Source organism: Capra hircus, chromosome 7, assembly GCF_001704415.2.
Source record: "Capra hircus breed San Clemente chromosome 7, ASM170441v1, whole genome shotgun sequence".
Lineage (NCBI taxonomy): Eukaryota > Metazoa > Chordata > Mammalia > Artiodactyla > Bovidae > Capra > Capra hircus.
The window spans coordinates 96,746,808-96,765,433 of NC_030814.1; the positions used below are offsets into that span (position 1 = coordinate 96,746,808).

Genomic DNA, 18,626 nt, shown 5'->3' on the forward strand with positions numbered 1-18,626 from the left:
CATTTCATGGACACCAGGGGCCCATGGCCTGGTCAGTGAGCCTCTGGCCAGCAAGACATGCCCCCTTCTGTGTCAACATGAGATTTAATTCTTGAAGTGTCAACACTGAACGGTTTATACAGATTAAAAAAGAAAAACAATGTCCACAGCCTTCACATCAGTTTGAACCCTCTGCCCTGGGGCAGATGGGCCTTAGTACCATGAGCCTTGTTCGGCAAGGGGCTGAGAAGGGCTCTGCCCCTCTCCCACCCAGCCTCAGTCTTAGCTTACCCTAGAAGCAAAGTCCCAGCACCTTGGCCTCTTCTTCTGTAGCAAAGACAGATGACAGGAAAGGGCCAGGCTGGGCACGAGTCCTCATTCTTTCCGGGCCTGGTGTACTTGAGGGGGCTGCCCCTACCCTGGGTGCTGACCAGGGTGGAGCTGAGAGGCAGCAGGAAGTAGGTCCAACCCTCCACCCTTGCTGGGTGTTCAGGGGTTCGGTACCAGACGGTGGCTGTCACCCTCCTCTCCATGGTGCGTGCGGGGCCCGAGGCAGGAGGGAGCAGAGCAAAGAGGGAGGAGAGGAGGTCATCTGTGTGTGCAAAAGCTGCTGAGGCCACAGGAGCTGCTGGTTTGGCCAGAACTGCGTCTTCACATGCCAGACTCTGAGGGCCTGAGGGCCTGGAGAGAAAGGAGCGCCCCGTCAGAACGGAGCCCAGAGACCCGGGGGCCATCTGTCCTGCACCCCCTACCCCAGGCTCAGCCCTTACCTGAGTCTGATTGTGGCTAGAGCCAGACGCAGAGGTGGTTGTGGCGAACTCGGAGTACCTGTTCCCAGCAACCATGCAGGCCCACTTGCGGTACTCCTCTCTCACCTGTGGGGCACAGGGGCCAGGTCAGGGGAGGATGGGCCCCAGGACAGGAGGAGGGGCCCGGCACCGCCCTCAGCCTGGCCTGCCCACCTTCTTGTTAAGGAGGCAGTACAGCACGAAGAGGAAGAAGCCCTGCAGGCAGTTGAGGATGCTGAAGATGTAGGACAGCACCCAGCTCTCTGGGTCGAAGAGGAGCAGGCCGAAGACCCAGGTGCAGCCCAACACGAAGAGCTGGGCGATGGCCGTGATGGTCAGCACCCTGCGGGAGGCGGCCAGTTGCAGCTGGGGGCCCCACCTCACACACCCACCTCTTCTGTCGGCCCCCCTCCCTGCCTGTCTTCTCACCTGACTTTCTTTAATTTCTTTATGTCAGGGTTGATTTCAGAAAACTTCTGAGTGAGTTTCCAGACAGTAATCACAAAGATGATAGCATTGCCCTGGGCAGGAAGCAAAGAATTCAGATTAGGGGGTATCTTTGGAACTCGCAGGGAGAAAGCTGGTACAGGGGCTCAGTGTGGAGCTGAGTGCTTCAGATTTTCAGGGGTGTGGGGTGGGGCGAGGTGAGACAGTTACCAAAACGATGAAGGTCACAGGTCCCACAAAGCTCCAGAGGAAGCCACCCTCGAAATTCAACCAGCAGCTGGGCAAGAAGGGAGGGTCTGGTCAGCACCCAGTAAGTCCAGAGGGGAGCAACGGCTCCGTGCAACCCGCAAGCCCTGGCTTTCCCACCACCTCCCGCTCACAATTTCTCGCGGCCATAGCCCTTGCTGTAGGCGCCTGCCGAGATGCCCACGATGATCAAGGGCACGCCGTAACCGATCAGGCAGAGCCAGAGCTTTCTCAGGCCTTGGCCCTGGAACACGCGCACCACGAGGAAGTAGAGCTCCACGCCCTCGAGGCTCATCCAGCAGAAGGCGGCTAGGAAGCAGTAGTGCAGCAGCACGGCCACCAGGCGGCAGCGCGTCCCCACCTGCGGGGGGGAGGGCGGAGGGGCGGGGCGGTGACGTCAGCGGTGGGCGGGTCCGGGACGACGCAGAAGCAGTGAATGGGCGGGACCATATGCTTCCGCTGAGGGGAGGCCGACCACCCCACCCAGCTGGAGTAGGCGGAGCTATTCCACTCCCGGCCCTCGCAGGTCTAGCGCCCAGGTGCGAGTGGGGCGCTGCACGGGGCGGGGCCTCACCTCGCCGCCTTCGTTCTCGATGCCCGCCAGGAAGATGGCGGAGCCCACGAAGAGGCAGATGCAGAGGTGCAGGTGCACCGTGGTGCGCGAGCCCTGGATGGGCCGCACCAGCAGGAAGGTGAGGATGCACAGCAGCAGGCAGACCAGCGACAGCGCCAGTCCCACCTTGGTGATCAAGGCCAGCTTCGGGTCCTAGATCAGGACGGGCGGGCGGGACTCCATCAGCACCCTGAGGCCTTCCTGCCCTCCTTGTGGGCCCCACCACCCACCCACACCCACCTGGGACCTGGCCTGCAGGACTCTGATCAGGTGACTCATCTCCCTCCACCTCCACTACCATTAATATCTGAATAAACCTACCATATCTCTCACCCTATATACCACCACCCCCACACCCATGTGTGCAGCAGGTATCCCCAGTTCTTCTGGATGAGTGCCCCACTACACACCCAGACCGTTCTCCTTAGACGGTCCCCCGTGTATCCTCAATGGCTGCAACCTTCTTTCTCTACACTGATGAGCCCACCTCTCTGACCCTCATCTCCATCTCATCTCTTGCCCCTCCAACACCTTGCTGCAACTATGAGCTCATCAAACCCCACATTTGTGTCCTTCCTGGGCCTTGGGCCTGGACCACCAGCCTCCCCTACTCTGCCTGACCCATTCCAGGTATTCACATGGCCCAGTGTATCTATGGATCCCTCAGGAGCTTTTAGCAATATTTAACAACTTGATGGAGGCTCCCCAGTGGCTCAGTAGTAAAGAATCCACCTGCCAATCCACTAGGAGATGCTGATTTGATCTCTGGGTCAGGAACATCCCCCGGAAGAGGAAAAGGCAACCCACTTTAGTATTCTTGCCAGGAGAATCTCATGGATAGAGGAGCCTGGCGGTCTACAGTCTGTGGGGTCATGAAAGAATTGGACACGACTTAATGACTAAACAACAACTTGTTGGGGGTGGGCCATCAGAGGGGCACTGGCTGAAGTAAGGCCCGTGGTGCCAGGCCACTCTCTCTAGTTGCTGAGTCATGTGGAGGTCTAGGGGTCCCAAGCAAGGGGCTGCATCTGGTCTGTGCAACCATGCGGAACCTTTTGGACCATTCCACTGAAGCCAGCTGCCTGTCCCGCCTGAGCCAGCCGTGCCACAGTGGGTTTCTGAGGATGGCCCCGTCTGCTCACCTCCACGTCATAGTGGGCCATGAGGATGGCAAAGCTGCTTAGGTGGCTGCACTGGCAGGTGATGCTTCCGTTGCCGCTGCCCATCTTCCAGCAGCCCGAGGTGGCCCAGGACCCGTTCCCGTTGCCGTCATTCTTCCAGAAGGCACAGATCAGCTCCTGCCGTGGCTTGAGCTCAGGCTGTTCCTAGGGAGAGGTGTCATAGAAGTTAGCCTGGAACCCTCTCGTGGGTACTGGGCTTGGGTGGACCCCAAAGAGGACTGTGTGTGCTAGGCCAGGGGACCTGGGAGTGAACTGGGGAGACAGAAATCCCGTCCTTCTGGGCTGACATTCTAGTGGGGGAGACAGAAAATAATACACCTAATAAATAAGTAAACTAGATAGTGTGTTAGCAGGTGCTGAATGCGAAAGAAAAGAGCAAAGGGGAAAGGTGGGGTGTGATTACAGATTGTAATTTAAACAAGCAGGTCCAGGAAGGCCTAGAAGAGTAGGGGACATGTGAACGAGTTGACAGGTTAAGGACTGAATCGTGGCGGAAAGGGGTCCCAGGCAGAGGACACGTGTCAAGGCCCTGAGGCACGTGTAAGGAAGCAGCACAGTGCGTGGGGGTGGGGGAACGAAAGCTGCTGAGAGACCACAGGGACCTTGGCTATGGGGTGAGCAGTGTGGCTGATTGCCCTCCCCACCCCAGGACTCACATGGAGGGTGAAGGCAAAGGAGACATTGGAGTCAAGTTTCTCAGTGTTGGGGTTGCTCAGAAAGACAGAGCTGACCGCTGAGAGAAGCGTGACCTTGGCACCTCGGACAGGACTCTCGTAGGTCTCTTTCAGCTTCTCCAAGTCCAGTTTCAAAGAGGCATTGGCCAGCAATTTTTTCATGTTCTGACTGGAGAGGATGCCCACCACGGAGGGGCCTAGGGGACAGACATGCTGGCTCCCTTCTGCTCTGCTTGCTTCCGTGCCCCATCCTTCCTCTGAAGATGTCTAATTCAAGCTCGCCCGTCTGCCATGATGCCCAGAGTCCCGCCCCAAGGCTCGGTTTCCTGTGGCTGTATATTCTGAAGCTGTGTTGTTCAGTCCCTCAGGCATGTTCGACTCTTTGCGACCCCATGGACTGCAGCACGCCAGGCTTCCCCGTCCTTCACCATCTTCTGGAGCTTGCTCAAACTCACACCCATTGAGTCAGTGATGCCATCCAACCATCTCATCCTCTGTCGCCCCCTTTCCTCTTTCCCTCAATCTTTCCTGTATCCTAGCCATATCCTAGCTTCTCCCTCCCTTTCCCTGGAGTGCCCGCTCTGGGTGCCTGCCATTACCTGACTCCCCGGCTGCAGCTGCCACAGCCCAGTCCAGCAGTATCCGTGCATGGCTCTGGCCCACGGTGACGTTTCCTTTCCCCTGCTCCTGGACCACCACGGACAGCTCTGAGAAGAGAGGGTACAGTGATCGGGGGCTCTGGGTGTGGGAGGGGGTCCTGGGGGGCTGGGGTGGAGCAGGACATGGTCTCACCTGTGTCATCATCCGAACGGTAGGTGAAGGAGCCTTTAGGTATGGCTTTGGCCAGGGTCCTCAGGGTCTTTTCGAGGCCTGAGAGCAGGTGAGTGGCTGTGACGTGCTTGGAAGACTGACCCAGTGACTCCAGGTCTCCTGAGTTTTTCAACAGGTCATCCACTGACCTGACGAGGTCCTGAGGGTGACGAGTGACAGCTCCTGGGTTACTGCACCACAAGGGCTGCCTGACGTACCCTGGTATCTCGCCTCCCCTCACTCCACCCCCACAACTGGAGAACCCCCTGGGTTGCTTGGGGGACAGAACCAGGGGAATCATCAAGACACAGCAGTGGCCAGAAGATGAGTAAGGGGATTGAGCATGTGCCTGCGTGCACGTGTTACAACAGCAACAGCGCTTAACAGTTACCACGCACTGGCTTTACGTCAGGCCCTGTTCTAAAGTCTGCGGCTTTTCTGGTGGCTCGGTGGTAAAGAACCCACGTGCCAATGCAGGAGACGCGGATTCAGTCCCTGGGTCAGGAAGATTCCCCCAAGAAGGCAATGGCTACCCACTTCAGTATTCTTGCCTGGAGAATCCCACAGACAGAGGAGCCTGGCAGGCTACAGTCCATGGGGTCGCAAAGAGTTGGGTATGACTGAGCATGCATACAGGCACTTTCTAGGTCTGCAATGCCCGAAACAGTTGCCCTGAGCCCCAGATGTCACTTGAAATATGGCTCCACGTTGAAATGATAATAGTTTTAATCTATGGGGTTAAATGCAATTTTCACATTAATTTCACTTGTTTACTTCTTTTTTAAACAATTAATTTTTTAATTGAAGGATAATTGCTTTATAGAATTTAGTTGTTTTCTAGCAAACCTCAACATGAATCAGCCATAGGTATACATATATCCCCTCGCTTTTGAACCTCCCTATCTCCCTACACATCCCACCCCTCTAGGTTGATACAGAGCCCGTTTGAGTTTCTCTATGTCTGCTTCTCCATGGCTGCCCTACCGTTTTTCTAGATTCCGTATATGTTAATATACAATATATATCTTTCTCTTTCTGACTTACTTTATTCTGTATAATAGGCTCTAGTTTCATCCACCTCATTAGAACTGACTCAAATGCGCTCCTTTTTATGGCTGAGTAATATTCCATTATGCATATGTACCACAGCTTATCCATTCATCTGTCAGTGGGCATCTAGGTTGCTTCCGTGTTCTAGCTATTGTAAACAGTGCTGCAGCGAGCAATGGGATACATGTGCCTTTTTCAGTTTTGGTTTCCTCAGGGTATACGCCTAGGGGTGGAATTGCTAGGTCATATGGTGGTTTTATTCCTAGTTTTTTAAGGAATCTCCATACCATCTTCCATAGTGGCTGTATCAATTTACATTCCCACCAAAAGTGCAAGAGGGTTCCCTTTTCTCCACACTCTCTCCAGCATTTATACTTCTACTCTTTAAATTTATTCTTTACCTTTATATTTTAAAAATGCAGCTACTGGAAAAATTCAAATGACATAAAGGGCTCACATATTTCTCTTTTAAAAAATTTATTATTATCATCTTTTTAGAGGCTCAATATTTCTACCAGGCCAAGCCCATATGACATATAGTATTTATATTGTATGCCAGGCACTTTTCTTTGAGACTCACTCCTATTAGTTCATTTAAACCTTTTCCCCAACTGGATGAAGCAGGTACAATTTATGAAGTGAGGCAACTGAGGCTCAGAGAGGGGGAGTCGCTTGCCTGAGGTCACAAAGCAAGAACTGGCAGTGGGTGGGATGAGTGGTATTTGAACTCTGTGGCCTTGCTCCAAAGGTGAATTCTCAACTGCTCCATTCCACTGACATTATATTCCTCTCAAACGTGTGTGTGTGTGTGTGTGTGTGTGTTTGTGTGCGTGTGTATGGGCTTCCCTGGTGGATCAGTGGTAAAGAATCCACCTGCTAATGCAGAAGACACGGCTTGGGTCAGGAAGATCCCCTGGAGAAGGAAATGGCAACCCGTTCCAGTCTTCTTGCCTGGAGAATTCCACGGACAGAGGAGCCTAGAGGGACTGAGCAACTAAATAACAGCAATCTGTGACTTTTGTATACAGATGTATCCGTTTGACCAGAGACCTCTGCTTGGGCATCTGCACTCACACTAAAACATCCTCCAGCCACCCCCCACTGTCCTGCCCTTACCTGCATGGATTTCTTGGCCGTGGCTGGTTTGAAGTCTCTGCTCATTTTCTGGACTCTTTCGAAGAAGGCAGAGAGTCTCTGGAGACAGGGGAAAGGTGGGGAAGTCAGAGAGTTTCATCCTGGGTGGGGGAGCTTCGGGGAAAATGAGTGATCAGGGTGAGCTGGTTGGAGGGATTTTTTTGCTGCTGGTCCCCACTGGGGCCACTCACCTGGCTCTTGATTCCAGGGGGAGCCGTCCAGGCAGGGAAGAAGATCTCTGCAGGGGACAGGTGAGCAACTCATTAGGTGTGGCAGTGTCTGTGTTTGCTGTGGGCGGGTCTTAGATCAGGGCAGTACAGGTACCTTCGCAGACGGTGATCATTTGCTTATCCTGGAATCCAGGTCTAGGCACCCAGCCTTGGCGGCAGTGGCACGTGTATGAACCCACAGTGTTAACACAGATGGTGGAGTTGTGACACCGATGCTCCCCGGAGCTGCACTCGTCCTTATCTGGGGACAAGAAGGAGGAGCTCAGGCTCTGCCCCAGCCTTGTGAGGCCCCTGTCCTCCTTGTGCCCCTCTTTTTTCCCATATTAGTCCCCCAGGAGGTGACACCAACCAGTGTCCACACATCCTCGAGTGGCGAACACTAAGCTTATTTATGGGAAGTGTGCAGAGTTCTGACACACAGCAGATGAGCCCCGCACAGACAGGCAAGTTGTGAAAATACTGAAGTATCTTTCCTAGCGATTAGAAAAGACCCTGATGCAGCAAGAGGAGAAGGGGACGACAGAGGATGACATCACCTACTCAATGGACATGAGTTTGAGCAAACTCTGGGTGACAGTGAAGGACAGCCTGGGGTGCTGCAGTCCATGGGTTGGCAAAGAGTCCGACAGGACTTAGCAACTGAACAACAGTTAGCTGCTGCCTAGAGTCCCTGGGAGCTTCCCCCTTCGTACCCCAGCTCCTTCTCCAGGACCCCCCAGATCTTACATTTAATTAACACATTAATCACATTTAATTAACAAGAATAAATGCCTCGCGTAGCAGGACACCTCCAGCATTCATTCTGTTTGGTTTGTGTGGGTGCCAGTGAATATGTGATCAGATGTTTTGAGTGTGGGCTCCCAGGTAGCTCAGTGGTAAAGGCTCTGTCTGCCAGTGCAGGAGCTCCGGGAGATGTGGTTTAATCCCTGGGTCGGGAAGATCCCCTGGAAGAGCAAATGGTCGCTCACTGCAGTATTCTTGCTGGGACAATGCCATGGACTATAGTCCATGGGGTCACAGAGTCGGACAAGACGACTTGAGCATGCATGCACACTCCAAGAGTGTAGCATCTGAGCTCCGAACCTTCACAGACAGTGTTGTTTGGGCCGTTGGGGGATCCAGCAATAGGCTTCCAGCCGGGGCGGCAGCGGCACTCATAGCCGCCCACGGAGTTGAGGCAGTGGGTGGAGTTGTGGCATGGCTTTTTCCCCGAGGTGCATTCATTCACATCTGAGGACAAAGCCAGAGGGTTAGCGTCACCGCCACGTCCGCTTCTCACTGCCCAGTACCAAGGACCCCACTGTGACTGCACGTGCCAGCACCTGGTGACCTTCAACGGGACTCTTAAAACACCTGTAAGATGGGCGTGGTAGGGGCCATGGTCCTCAGTTTATAGGCAGAAAAACTAGGAGTGAAACTGAGTCACAGGGGCTGGACTTCCAGACCAAGGGTTCTTGCCTCCGGGGCCCTGGACCAAGGTTCCCCTTCTAGGAACCAGAAGTGAGAGCTTCCTCTGCTCGAATGTGACAGATGCGGAAGGGGTGAGGTCTGGGAGATGTTCACAGAGCCAAGTTTGAGGCCCGAAGTCTCTGCTGTCTCCCTGGTCCGTGGTGGGACCGTTCGGGGAGGCGATCCTGAGGCAGGGCCCTGGCAGACCCCTGTCGTCACAGGAACCTGAGTCTCTTCTCTCTGCTGCTTGGGCTCCGGGAACTGCCTCGGCTCCTTCCCTTGCTCCAGGCCCGCCTCACCCTTTCTTGCTGAGGGCTCTACCTGTGCAATGCCTCGGGTCCTCTGGGTTGAACTCCAAGCCGGGTGGGCACTGGCAGGTGTAGCTGCCCTCGGTATTGATGCAGATGCTGCGGCCTTTACAGACTCGGGGTCTGTGCTGACATTCGTCCACGTCTGCAAGGGGAAGGAGAGCGTGATGGATACCTGCTGCTGTGGACAGCCTTCAGGCCTGGAGTTTGGCCACGTTTTCTGGTATAGAAGGATCCAGAAGGGCCCACTCTCTCTTCCCTGGTGAGTGGGGGCCTTTCCTCATTCACATGGAGGCATCCTATGGTGAGCATGGTGGCCCAGACGTTCTGTTGTCCAGATGTGGCCAGAAGTGGCCCAGTCCTCCCCGTCTGCCGGCTCTGGCTCCCTCAGCCTCCCTGGGAAGCTCCCAGCTTGGATAGGAACATAACAGCTGCCTGTGTCCCAGTCTGAGGATTTGGACGAAGGACTGGGTGGGCCTTCCTGGGAGCTGAGCGCAGCTGCGTTCCCTCAGCAGGGCCCATCTTGGCTTCTAGTGATGGACTTTGTCCTGACTCCCCCAGGGCGAGTGCTGCCATCTGAGTTCTCCTTGGATCCTGCGGACTCCAGCAAGAAAGCACTCTCCTGTCCTTGCTAACTCTGAGGCTCCAGCTCCATGAAGATGGACCAAGATCCACCCCTCAGTCAGGCAGCTCAAGGACAATGTTTTGGGGCAGTGGCATGGAATATGAGAATAACAGAAAAAGGTCAGGGACACCCAGGCAGTGGGCACCAGGCTGTGCTCGACAGTGGGGCTGATGTCTGGCCAGGCAGCTTTGGGGCTATGAAGGTACCTTTTTCTGATTCCCATGAAGGCTTCCCACAGACTGACAGGAAGTGGTAAGAATCCATATCTGAGCGAAGTTCACAATGAGCAAAGGCTGGGTGGCTGAAGCAGGGAGCAGGTGCCCTTGGGTGAAGGGTGGCAGGTGTTTCTGCCCTCTTGGCACTTGGCCTCCCACTAGAGATGCAGGCCTGTGCATCCTGCTGGGTGGGGCTCAGCCTCCACTTCTGTCCCCACGTGGTCTGGGTCACTGTGGGGCCCGGATTGGTCTCCTCAGTAAAGGGTCAGGCCAGGGGCTGTGGTCTTCGATGATGTCTCATCATCTGGTCCAGATGGAAGCCTCTTTGTTCAACTGGCTCTTGCAGCGGGTTGGGGGTTGATGTCACCCTGGGACACCCCTGACACAGCATCCTCCCAGGCCTCGGTCATCAGAACTGCCTCAGGTCTGTGAACTGGAATTACTGGGGAGGGTCAGGGTGGAGCCTTGGCTGGGGTGGGGAAATAGATGGAGGCTGAGAAGCTGAGATGTGGGGTCAGGGTGACAGAAGGCGTCTTCTCCAGGCAGGTTGCTGGGCCAGGGGTATGGCCAGCCAGGGACAATGGACTGTTCCTTGAATCTCCTCCTTCAGTATTTCTAGACAGGTCCCCAGAGTCCACCACGACCCAGGTGTCAGAGGCCCCAGTGGGGGCAGGTCTCCTCCCAGCAGTCATTAACAATGGCAAGAGGACAGATAAGGCTCTGGGACACACGGTGCTGGGACCACACTGAGTACCTTGAATGTCACCCCTCCTTTGTTTTCTGCAAATAAGATGCCACATGACAGTGGGGTGGATGTTCTGAACATTCAGAAGAGCCCCTCTGCAGAGGTTCTGAGCCTTGGGGTTCAGAAAGGGCTGGGAGACCAGGCAGATGCACAGGACGGCCCTCTGATGCCAGAGAAACTGGGATGAGGAAGCCAGGGAGCAGCCCAGGTCTTCTGCCCATAGCAGACCCCACGGCCTGGACATGGATGGACACGTGCTCAGGTGCAGCAAAGGCTGCAATGCTGAAACGGCGGGGGGGGGGGGGAGGCACAGACAGTCCAGCTGAGCCCGCCAGAGAGCTAGGTCTTCAGGTGGCAGGAGAGTCCCAGTCAGTAGGCTGCTCTCCACCTGGCACCCTCCTTGAGCCCCTTGGAGGTCCCTCTCCCAACTCACTCTTGTTCATACATGTCTCTACAGGAACTCGCAACAGTGGGTGGGCGGCACACCAGTCCAGGCATACTGAGTGGGATCCATGACCACCATGTACTGTTGTGCAGGCTGATCACTGCACAAGGGTATCCAGCCAAGGAGGCAGGTGAAAACCAGCTCACAGTCCATTCCCCAAACACACGGTTCAGTGAGATGACAGGGAACTTTTCCCTATTCACGTGAAGGCTCTGGCCAGGCCACATGTTTCAAGCACAACATCCACCCACAGAGGACCCTGTGAACCAGCAGAGACCCCACAGATGCAGGACCCCTCTTTCCTCCCACCAGGGAGGCTCTGCCGCCCTCTATCTGCAGGGCAGGAGGGAAGGGGCTGGGACCAAGGTTGCGGGCTCTTCTCTGGGCAGCAGAGTGGGTCAAAGGACCCTCCTCAGAGTCCTCTGGATCCTGGGCTCAGCCCCCTTCTCACCTCCCACCCTCCCTCTCCTCCCCTCCCCATCCTCTGTATTCAGGTCTAACCATCTCCACGGAGCCCTCTCTGGAGTCCTGTCTGCCCACTGCTGGTCTCCTCTGCCCCTTCCCCTGCCTATCTTCTCCCACTGGAAAGGGGGCAAAGCCTAGTGATGTGTGGAGGCCAGGCTCCTCCTGGGTCCCTGGTGAGGGAGTGGACAGGACAGCTGCTCCTGAGCACCCACCCTGGGGCACAGCCCCCAGGGATGCCCATCCTGGAGAGAGTGAGTTAGATCCTGATGACCATAATTTAAAATGCCAACGGCCCTCACTGTTTTGTGCTTTGTTATTCTTATTATTATTATTTATACCCCAGCAACTCTATGAGGTAAGCACCATTGTCACCCCCTTTTTACAGATGGGTAAACTGAGGGACAGAGCAGTGAAGCAACTTGTCCAAGATCACACAGTTAGTAAAAGGCAAAGCTACTTTTGTTGTTATCTGTAAAAGACACTCTTTTTGTTTGTTTGTTTAAAGCATAAACTCATAATTATATTATCACATCTCATGTTAATGACTTCTTTTTTTTTTGGCTGAGCTGTGCAGCATGTGGGATCTTAGTTCCCTGGCCAAGGATTGAACCCATGTCCCGTGTATTGCAAGGTGGATTCTTAACCACTGGACCACCAGGGAGGTCCCAAACAGTGATTTCTGAATCAGTATCCTGGTTAGTGTCACACACAGAGAGATCAGGGGGCGAAGCCAGGACCTGGGTCCCTGCTTCATCATGCCACCCTGCCTCTCTGTGCAAGCGTCACAGGCATAGGTACACCTGTCCCAAAGCAGACCTGGGTGCCACCCCTGAAACCAGGATGCTGCAGGAAGGGCTCAGCATCTGAGGCCCCAGACCTCAAGGATGAGAGGGGGGAAATGGAGCCTCATTCTTACCTCGACATGTGTTCTCACTCTCATTCTGGAAGACCGCTGGCCCAGAAACAGGCTCATAGCCTGGGCTGCACGTGCAGTAGTAGCCCCCTTCCGTGTTCTGGCAGCTTGCTGAGCCTCCACAGTCCACTGGCGAGGGCGGGCCACACTCGTTGATGTCTGGAGCACAACAGGGCAAAGGGTCACCGCCCAAAGGCACGAGTTTGGTCAGTGCAGTGATCCCCAACCCCTACCTGACTCCCCAGCTTTGGGCCTGAAGTTTAATCACTATCTTTTTAGAAAGAATTAGACTCTCGGCCATACTGCTGAGACTGGGCTGTGGCTGGAGCAAGCCATTCCTGAAGCTTGTGCAGTCAGCTCTGTTCTTCCTGGCCCTCTGGCTGTCACCCCGGATTTAGACACAGTGGGAAGCACTGAACTGGGCTGTGGGTAGAAGCCCTGTGTCCCCCTCCTCAGTCCTGAAAGGACAAACTGAGGCACAGACTCCAGACTCCTGGAGACCCAGCTGCCCTCTCTCCAGGAAGCCATGTGTATTCATGTCTCATCTCTCCATCTTCATATCTTTTCCTTTCTCTTTTTTTCTGTCCTTGATGTTGGACCTGAGGACAAAGGCTGAGGCCCCCAACCAACACCCATGTCCCCCAGAAACACTGGACCGTGCCCCACAATCTCTGCATGTCACGCCATCACCCCCAAGCCGCTGTACCGTCACAACTCTCCAAGGGGTCGGTGAAGATCTCCCCAGAAAAAGAAATGAATCCTGGAGCGCAGCGGCAGGCGGTGCCATTGACACATGAGGAGTTCGGAGGGCACCACAGAGCGCAGGCTGTGGGGATGGAGACCTTGGTCAGAAGGTGAGGGCTGAGCCAGGGGCTGGGGACAGGGACAGGATCAACTCCAGGAGATGGGGTGCTGGGGAGGCGTGACTCTGGCCTTCCCTCTGTAATCAGTTTGTCTCCTGCTTGGGCTGAGGGGTGCGGGCGGAAGTCTAGGGCCCCTTCCCCAGGCTCCAGCTGTGGACCAAGTTGCTCCCAGCAGACTCACCCTTGCTGTTCTGGGATCCAACTTCCAACACAGTCAGCAAGAAGCACAACACTGGAACAGAGAGGGCGGGGCGTCAGAGGGGCCACGGAGCAGGGAAGGGCAGATGCAGTCCCCAGAGTAATGCAAACGAGGAAGAGGGGGCTCTCGGCCCCTCCCAGGCTTGGGCTCTGTCTCTGTCCGTTGCTCAAGGAGAAAGTGGGTACGTGGCATCTGCCTGCGAATGAACACCCACGGCCAGGGGATCTGCCACCTGTCACCTGGAGGTGGGTTTCAGAAACTGAGGGATGGCAAGCTTCCCTGGTGGCTCATGATAAAGAATCCACCGGCCAGTGCAGGAGACACGGGTTCAATCCCTGGTCCAGGAAGAACCCATGTGCCACCACTACGGAAGCCCGAGGACCCTCGAGCCTGTGCTCCATGGCAAGAGAAGCCGCCACAGTGAGAAGCCCAGAAACCACAGCCAGAGAGCAGTTCCCGTGAGCCACCACTAGGGAAAGCCTGTGCCCAGCAACAGGCTAAGCACAGCCAGAGAGAAAGAAAGAAACTGAGGGATGAGGAAGAGTCCCAAGCACCGAGGGGTCCCAGCTCCCGGGGACCTGTGTGGGCAGCAGCTCAGTAATCAGACTGGAGCCAGGCGGCCCCAGGTCTCATCCTGGACTGCGGTCAGGCAACCTCATCTCTCAGAGCCTCAGCTTCCCCTTCTGCGGAGTGGGGGTGATGACAGGACCCATTTGCTAGAGTACTGTGAGAATTAAGCCTGCAAATATCGCCCGGTGCATCAGAGTGTACTGTCATCAACGTTTCTTTTCTTTAAGTTATATTGGAGTATAGTTGATTTATAGCGTTGGGTTAATTTCAGGTGAACAGCAAAGTGATTCGGTTACACGTGTACATATATTCATTCTTTTTTCAGATTCTTTTCCCATAGAGGTTATCACAGAATGTTGAGTAGAGTTCCCTGGGTAATGTTTCTTTATATAAGGAGGGGGCTGGATCAGGCAGTTTTCTCAGATTCCACCCCCAACCCTGAATTAAGATCCTCCAGCTCCCATACCCTTCCTCAGGGACACAGGTTCACCCACCCCACACCCGTGTCAGTCAGTCCTGATGGCTGTCTTGGGACCCAGTGGCGATATTTCACCTTGGGCTCCCCCTGCCCCAACCCCAGCGCACAGGAAGATGCTGTGGGTTCACACTGGGGATGTTGCTGGAAGGGGGTCCTCTCTGGCTGTACTTACCACCCAGGGGCACCCCGCTCTCAGGGCCTCTTCAAGTCATCAGGGCCTTCAGAGATGGGGATCTCCTTACAATCCCCCAAAGAGAGAGAGACAAGAAGACATGGGGAGAAAATAGAGATGAGAGAGAGGGAGGAAGAGAGAGATGGAGACAGAGAGATGAGGAGAGACAGATGGAAAGACAGGCAGAAGTTCAGGCAGTGATAGGGAGAGATGGCCAGTCCTAAAGGAAATCAACCTTGCATACTCGTTGGAAGGACTGAAGCTGAAGCTCCAGTAACTCTGGCCACTTGAGGGGAAGAGCCGACTCATCGGAAAAGACCCTGCTGCTGGGAAAGACTGAGTGCAGGAGAAGGGGGTGACGGAGGATGAGATGGTTAGACAGCATCACCAACTCAATGAATATGGATTTGAGCAAACTCCGGGAGACTGTGGAGGACAGAGGAACCTGGCATGCTACAGTCCATGGGGTCGCAAAGCGTGGGACACGACTTAGTGGCTGTGCCACGAGAGAGAGACAGACAGAGAAATAGGGAACTCAGCAACAGAGAAACAGATTGGACAAAGAAACACAGAGATGTGGAGATTGAGAGCGAGACAGGCAAACAATTAGGAGGCGGGGAATGGAAACAAAGGGGGAGGGAGGAGGAGGACAGTGCAGCCGCAGGGGCAAGCACGGAGGGCCTGGGGGAGGCACCCAGTCCCTGCCCACCTGGGAATGCTGTAGGAGGCAGCACAGACCCCAACAATCCAGGGAGACCCAGAAGGGGGCAGTGGGCGTACAGATGGGGGCAGGAGGAAGGGCAGGAGTGAGTCACTTCCTGGGCCAAGGGAAAGCATGACTCACAGCTTGTCGCCCCTGGAGGGAGCTTCCAGGGGAATTCTGGGGTCTGTCATTGTGAGCACCGCTTGAAGGGCTGTGAGGGGTCAGCAGACCGGAGGGTCCCCTGGCCACTCAGTCCCTAAGTCCAAACTTGATACCCTCAGGTTGGCGGTGGGCATAGAGTCCCTCCCAGAACCCCTCTCAGCAAGGGTAAACCGAGGTTGGAATGCCCTTCCCCTTCCTCGTTTGAGGATTTCTCTCATCCTCCTCTCTGGTCACAGGGCTTGGCTAGCTCCCCCCCTCAGCTGGGACTCAGTTCCTCTTTGCAGGACAGCCCCAAAATTACTGCCGTCCCCCCTCACCCCACCCCACCACCGCAGCAAGATGCAGCCTGGGCTGATTCGTCCCCATTTCCCAACTTGCTGCTCACAACTGCCCTGCTTGTGTCCATTCTGCAGATGGAATTGAGGCCTGGAGCCCAGAAAAGGCTCAAGAAGAATCTGGTGAACAGAGGAGCTTGGGAAAGTTGGAACTGGAGCTTCCCTGGTGGTTCAGTGATAAAGAATACACCCACCAGTCCAGGAGACATGGTTTTGATCCCCGAACTGGGAAGATCCCACATGACGAGGAGCAACTAAGTGCGCCACAACGACTGAGCTTGTGCCCTAGAGCCCGGGAGGCACCATTACTGAGCCCGCGTGCCTCTAAGAGAGGCCACTGCAACGAGAAGCCCGTGCACCGCAACGAGACAGTAGCCTCGCTGACAGCGACTAGAGAAAAGTCCTCACGGCAGTGAGGACCCAGCAGAGCCAAAAACAAATAAAAAACAAACAGTGACAACACTTAAAAGGTGGAATGGGGTCGGGCTTCCCAGACCCCATTTCCCAGCGTGGGGGTGGGACAGCTCTTCTGAGCCCCGTGCCCTCCGCCAGGGCGGGGTTGGGCTCTGCTCCCCGACCACAGAGGCTCCCAGGCCACGATTTCTCTGTCTGGGTCCTTGGAAGTCACCCAAACAGGAGCTGGGAGAGGAGCTGCTGGTCATCTGCGCCCAGTCCCATCTGGTTCGCATTCCCCCTGGCGAGCCCTGAGGGGTTAGATTCCTGGGGTGGGGGCAAGGCGGGCATCTTCTTTTTCTCCTCCTCCTCAGACCCGCCAGTCTCCCCCAAGACCCGCCAGTGAAATAATAGCGTGCGTGTGCTCAGCTGCTTCAGCTGTGTCTGACTCTTTTCAACCCTTATGGACTGTAGCCCACCGGGCTCCTCTGTCCATGGGATTCTCCAGGCAAGAGTACTGGAGTAGGTTGCCATGCCCTCCTGCAGGGAATCTTCCTGACCCAGGGATCCAACCCATGTCTCCTGCATCGCAGGTGGATTCTTTACCGCTGAGCCAATAAAAATATGTTTACTTAATTCTTCCTGTGAACCAGGAATAGTTTGCGTTGGAACTCACTTAACACAGCCCAATAAGGTGAAGATCGGTCTTACTCCATTTTACAGATGTGCAAAGTGAGGCTCAGAGGCAGTGAGATTCAGCTCCAGTGACACACCGCTCCCCCCCTCCATCAGGTGTGACCCACACAGACTCCTCTTTCTAGCTTCCCTGCCTGGGAGCCACTGAGCTTATGCCTGCCAACCTGGGCCAGCACGGGGAATCCCGTCCCAGGGCGACCTGGGAAGCCCTGGTTGGTACCCCAAGTGCCATTTCTTCATTCTCTTTGTTGTTTGGTTGCTTAGGCAACCAGCTGCCCAGATAACCGTTAGAGCCACCCTGGGTGGGGCGGGAAGGGAGGCCCTGGGGAAGTCACAGCAAAAGTTCAAACCTGCCACCAGCGCCTGTAAAATCTTTTCCACCCACCTGCAGCTGAATCCCAGCTGGATCCGGGGGAGCAAGAATGAGGGTCTCTGGGGCTGATTTTGCCACTGAGACAGTGTGGGACATGTTGGGGGTACCCTCACCTGGCAGTGACGAGGTCCCGCCCCCCAGTCCTCTAGCCCCCCAGCATCTCCCTACAACCCGTGTTAAGAGCCGCCACCTGTGTGTGTGTGTGAGAAAGAGAGACAGAGAGGGTCTCAGCACTCTCTTTTTGCCCCTCCTCCTTTCCCAAACCTGTCTCCCACTTTGGGAGCAGTTCAGAGGGCTCAGCGATTTCTCTGGGAGACAGGGACAGGCTCTAGAAAATGCCGGAGGATCCTGCCACGGTGTGGGGGTGCCTGGCCCCTGGCCCCAGGCCCCCTCAGCACCCGCCCCCACGCCCCCTTCCAGGCTGGCCCCAGAACTGCCAGCTGCACCTCGCATTTCTCCAGGGAAAAGAGGGTGCGGGGGCTCCCTGGCCGCTTGCCCTCACCCCTCAGGGCCCCAGAGCGCTCACCGTGAAAGAGAAGAAAGGGGCCACCGTGGGGGCCTCCCATGGTCCGAGCTGCCGCAGGGGAAGCAGCAGATGGGGCAGGGCTGTTTCTGTCGCCGAGCTGGGCAGCTGTGCAAGCTTTCCGAAGGCCCGCCTGGCCTTTATACAGGGGGGCGGGGAGCAGCCGCGAGCCCAGGGCCCTCCCCGGAACTGGCGGGGCAGCTGGAAGCCAACAGGAAAGTGGAGCGAAAACACAGACCCAGGGGCGCCGCACGCGCGCGCACACACACACATTAAGGCGCAACCTGCCCTTTGGGTGTCTGCACTTTCTGGCCCCTGTGTAAAACGGCTGGCGGATCCCAGGGGCTAGAGGACGGGGAGGAGTCTTGCCAGGACCTGCTTGCCTTGTCTGGCCGCAGGCGTGTAGGCTGCGGAGGGGCCGCGCTCAGAAGTGACTCGGGGCTCCCACGTTGCGGGGACCACCCTGTATTGGCTGCCTTGTCTTGCTGAATCTCCAACGCCAGTTTCTGCGCTAACAGGAACTTCCTCCTTTGTTTTCCAGATGAGGAAACTGAGGCCCAGAGAGGCCAGAGTCCACAGGAGAGCTGTGCGGGGGGTGGGGCATTTTAAAGGGGCCCTTCGTGGAAGCCAGGCTGGCTGGCGCCAAGAAAGCGGAACTGCGGGGCCCCAGGGCCTTGGAGGTCCGAGGTCCAGGAGCTGGCCTTTTCTGGGCCAGCGTTTCACCTGGTGGGAAACATATTTCAGGGATTCATGGACACTGCGTTAATCAACAGATAAATCACATCATAGGAGAGTTGTTTCCTTTTCTAATTAGTCATGTCACTGACTTGTCTCTGAAACAA

General features: G+C 55.7%; 1 protein-coding gene across 3 annotated transcripts; it reads right to left on the minus strand.

Moving 5' to 3' along the window:
- ADGRE5 (adhesion G protein-coupled receptor E5) lies at positions 66-17,909 on the minus strand. Of its 3 annotated transcripts, XM_018051183.1 has the most exons (20): positions 17,788-17,909; positions 13,362-13,412; positions 13,024-13,143; positions 12,321-12,476; positions 8,923-9,054; positions 8,236-8,382; positions 7,247-7,393; positions 7,114-7,160; positions 6,905-6,982; positions 4,721-4,898; positions 4,528-4,635; positions 3,911-4,125; positions 3,216-3,398; positions 2,035-2,226; positions 1,595-1,821; positions 1,425-1,491; positions 1,197-1,288; positions 942-1,110; positions 750-854; positions 66-660 (listed from the first exon to the last, which is right to left on the minus strand). In XM_018051183.1, the coding sequence occupies exons 1-20, from the start codon at positions 17,825-17,827 to the stop codon at positions 631-633; spliced, it is 2,484 nt and encodes an 827-aa protein (XP_017906672.1). In that variant the 5' UTR covers positions 17,828-17,909; the 3' UTR covers positions 66-630. The 3 variants fall into 3 exon arrangements, with proteins under 3 accessions (XP_017906672.1, XP_017906673.1, XP_017906674.1); XM_018051184.1 differs by lacking the exon at positions 8,923-9,054; XM_018051185.1 differs by lacking the exons at positions 8,236-8,382; positions 8,923-9,054.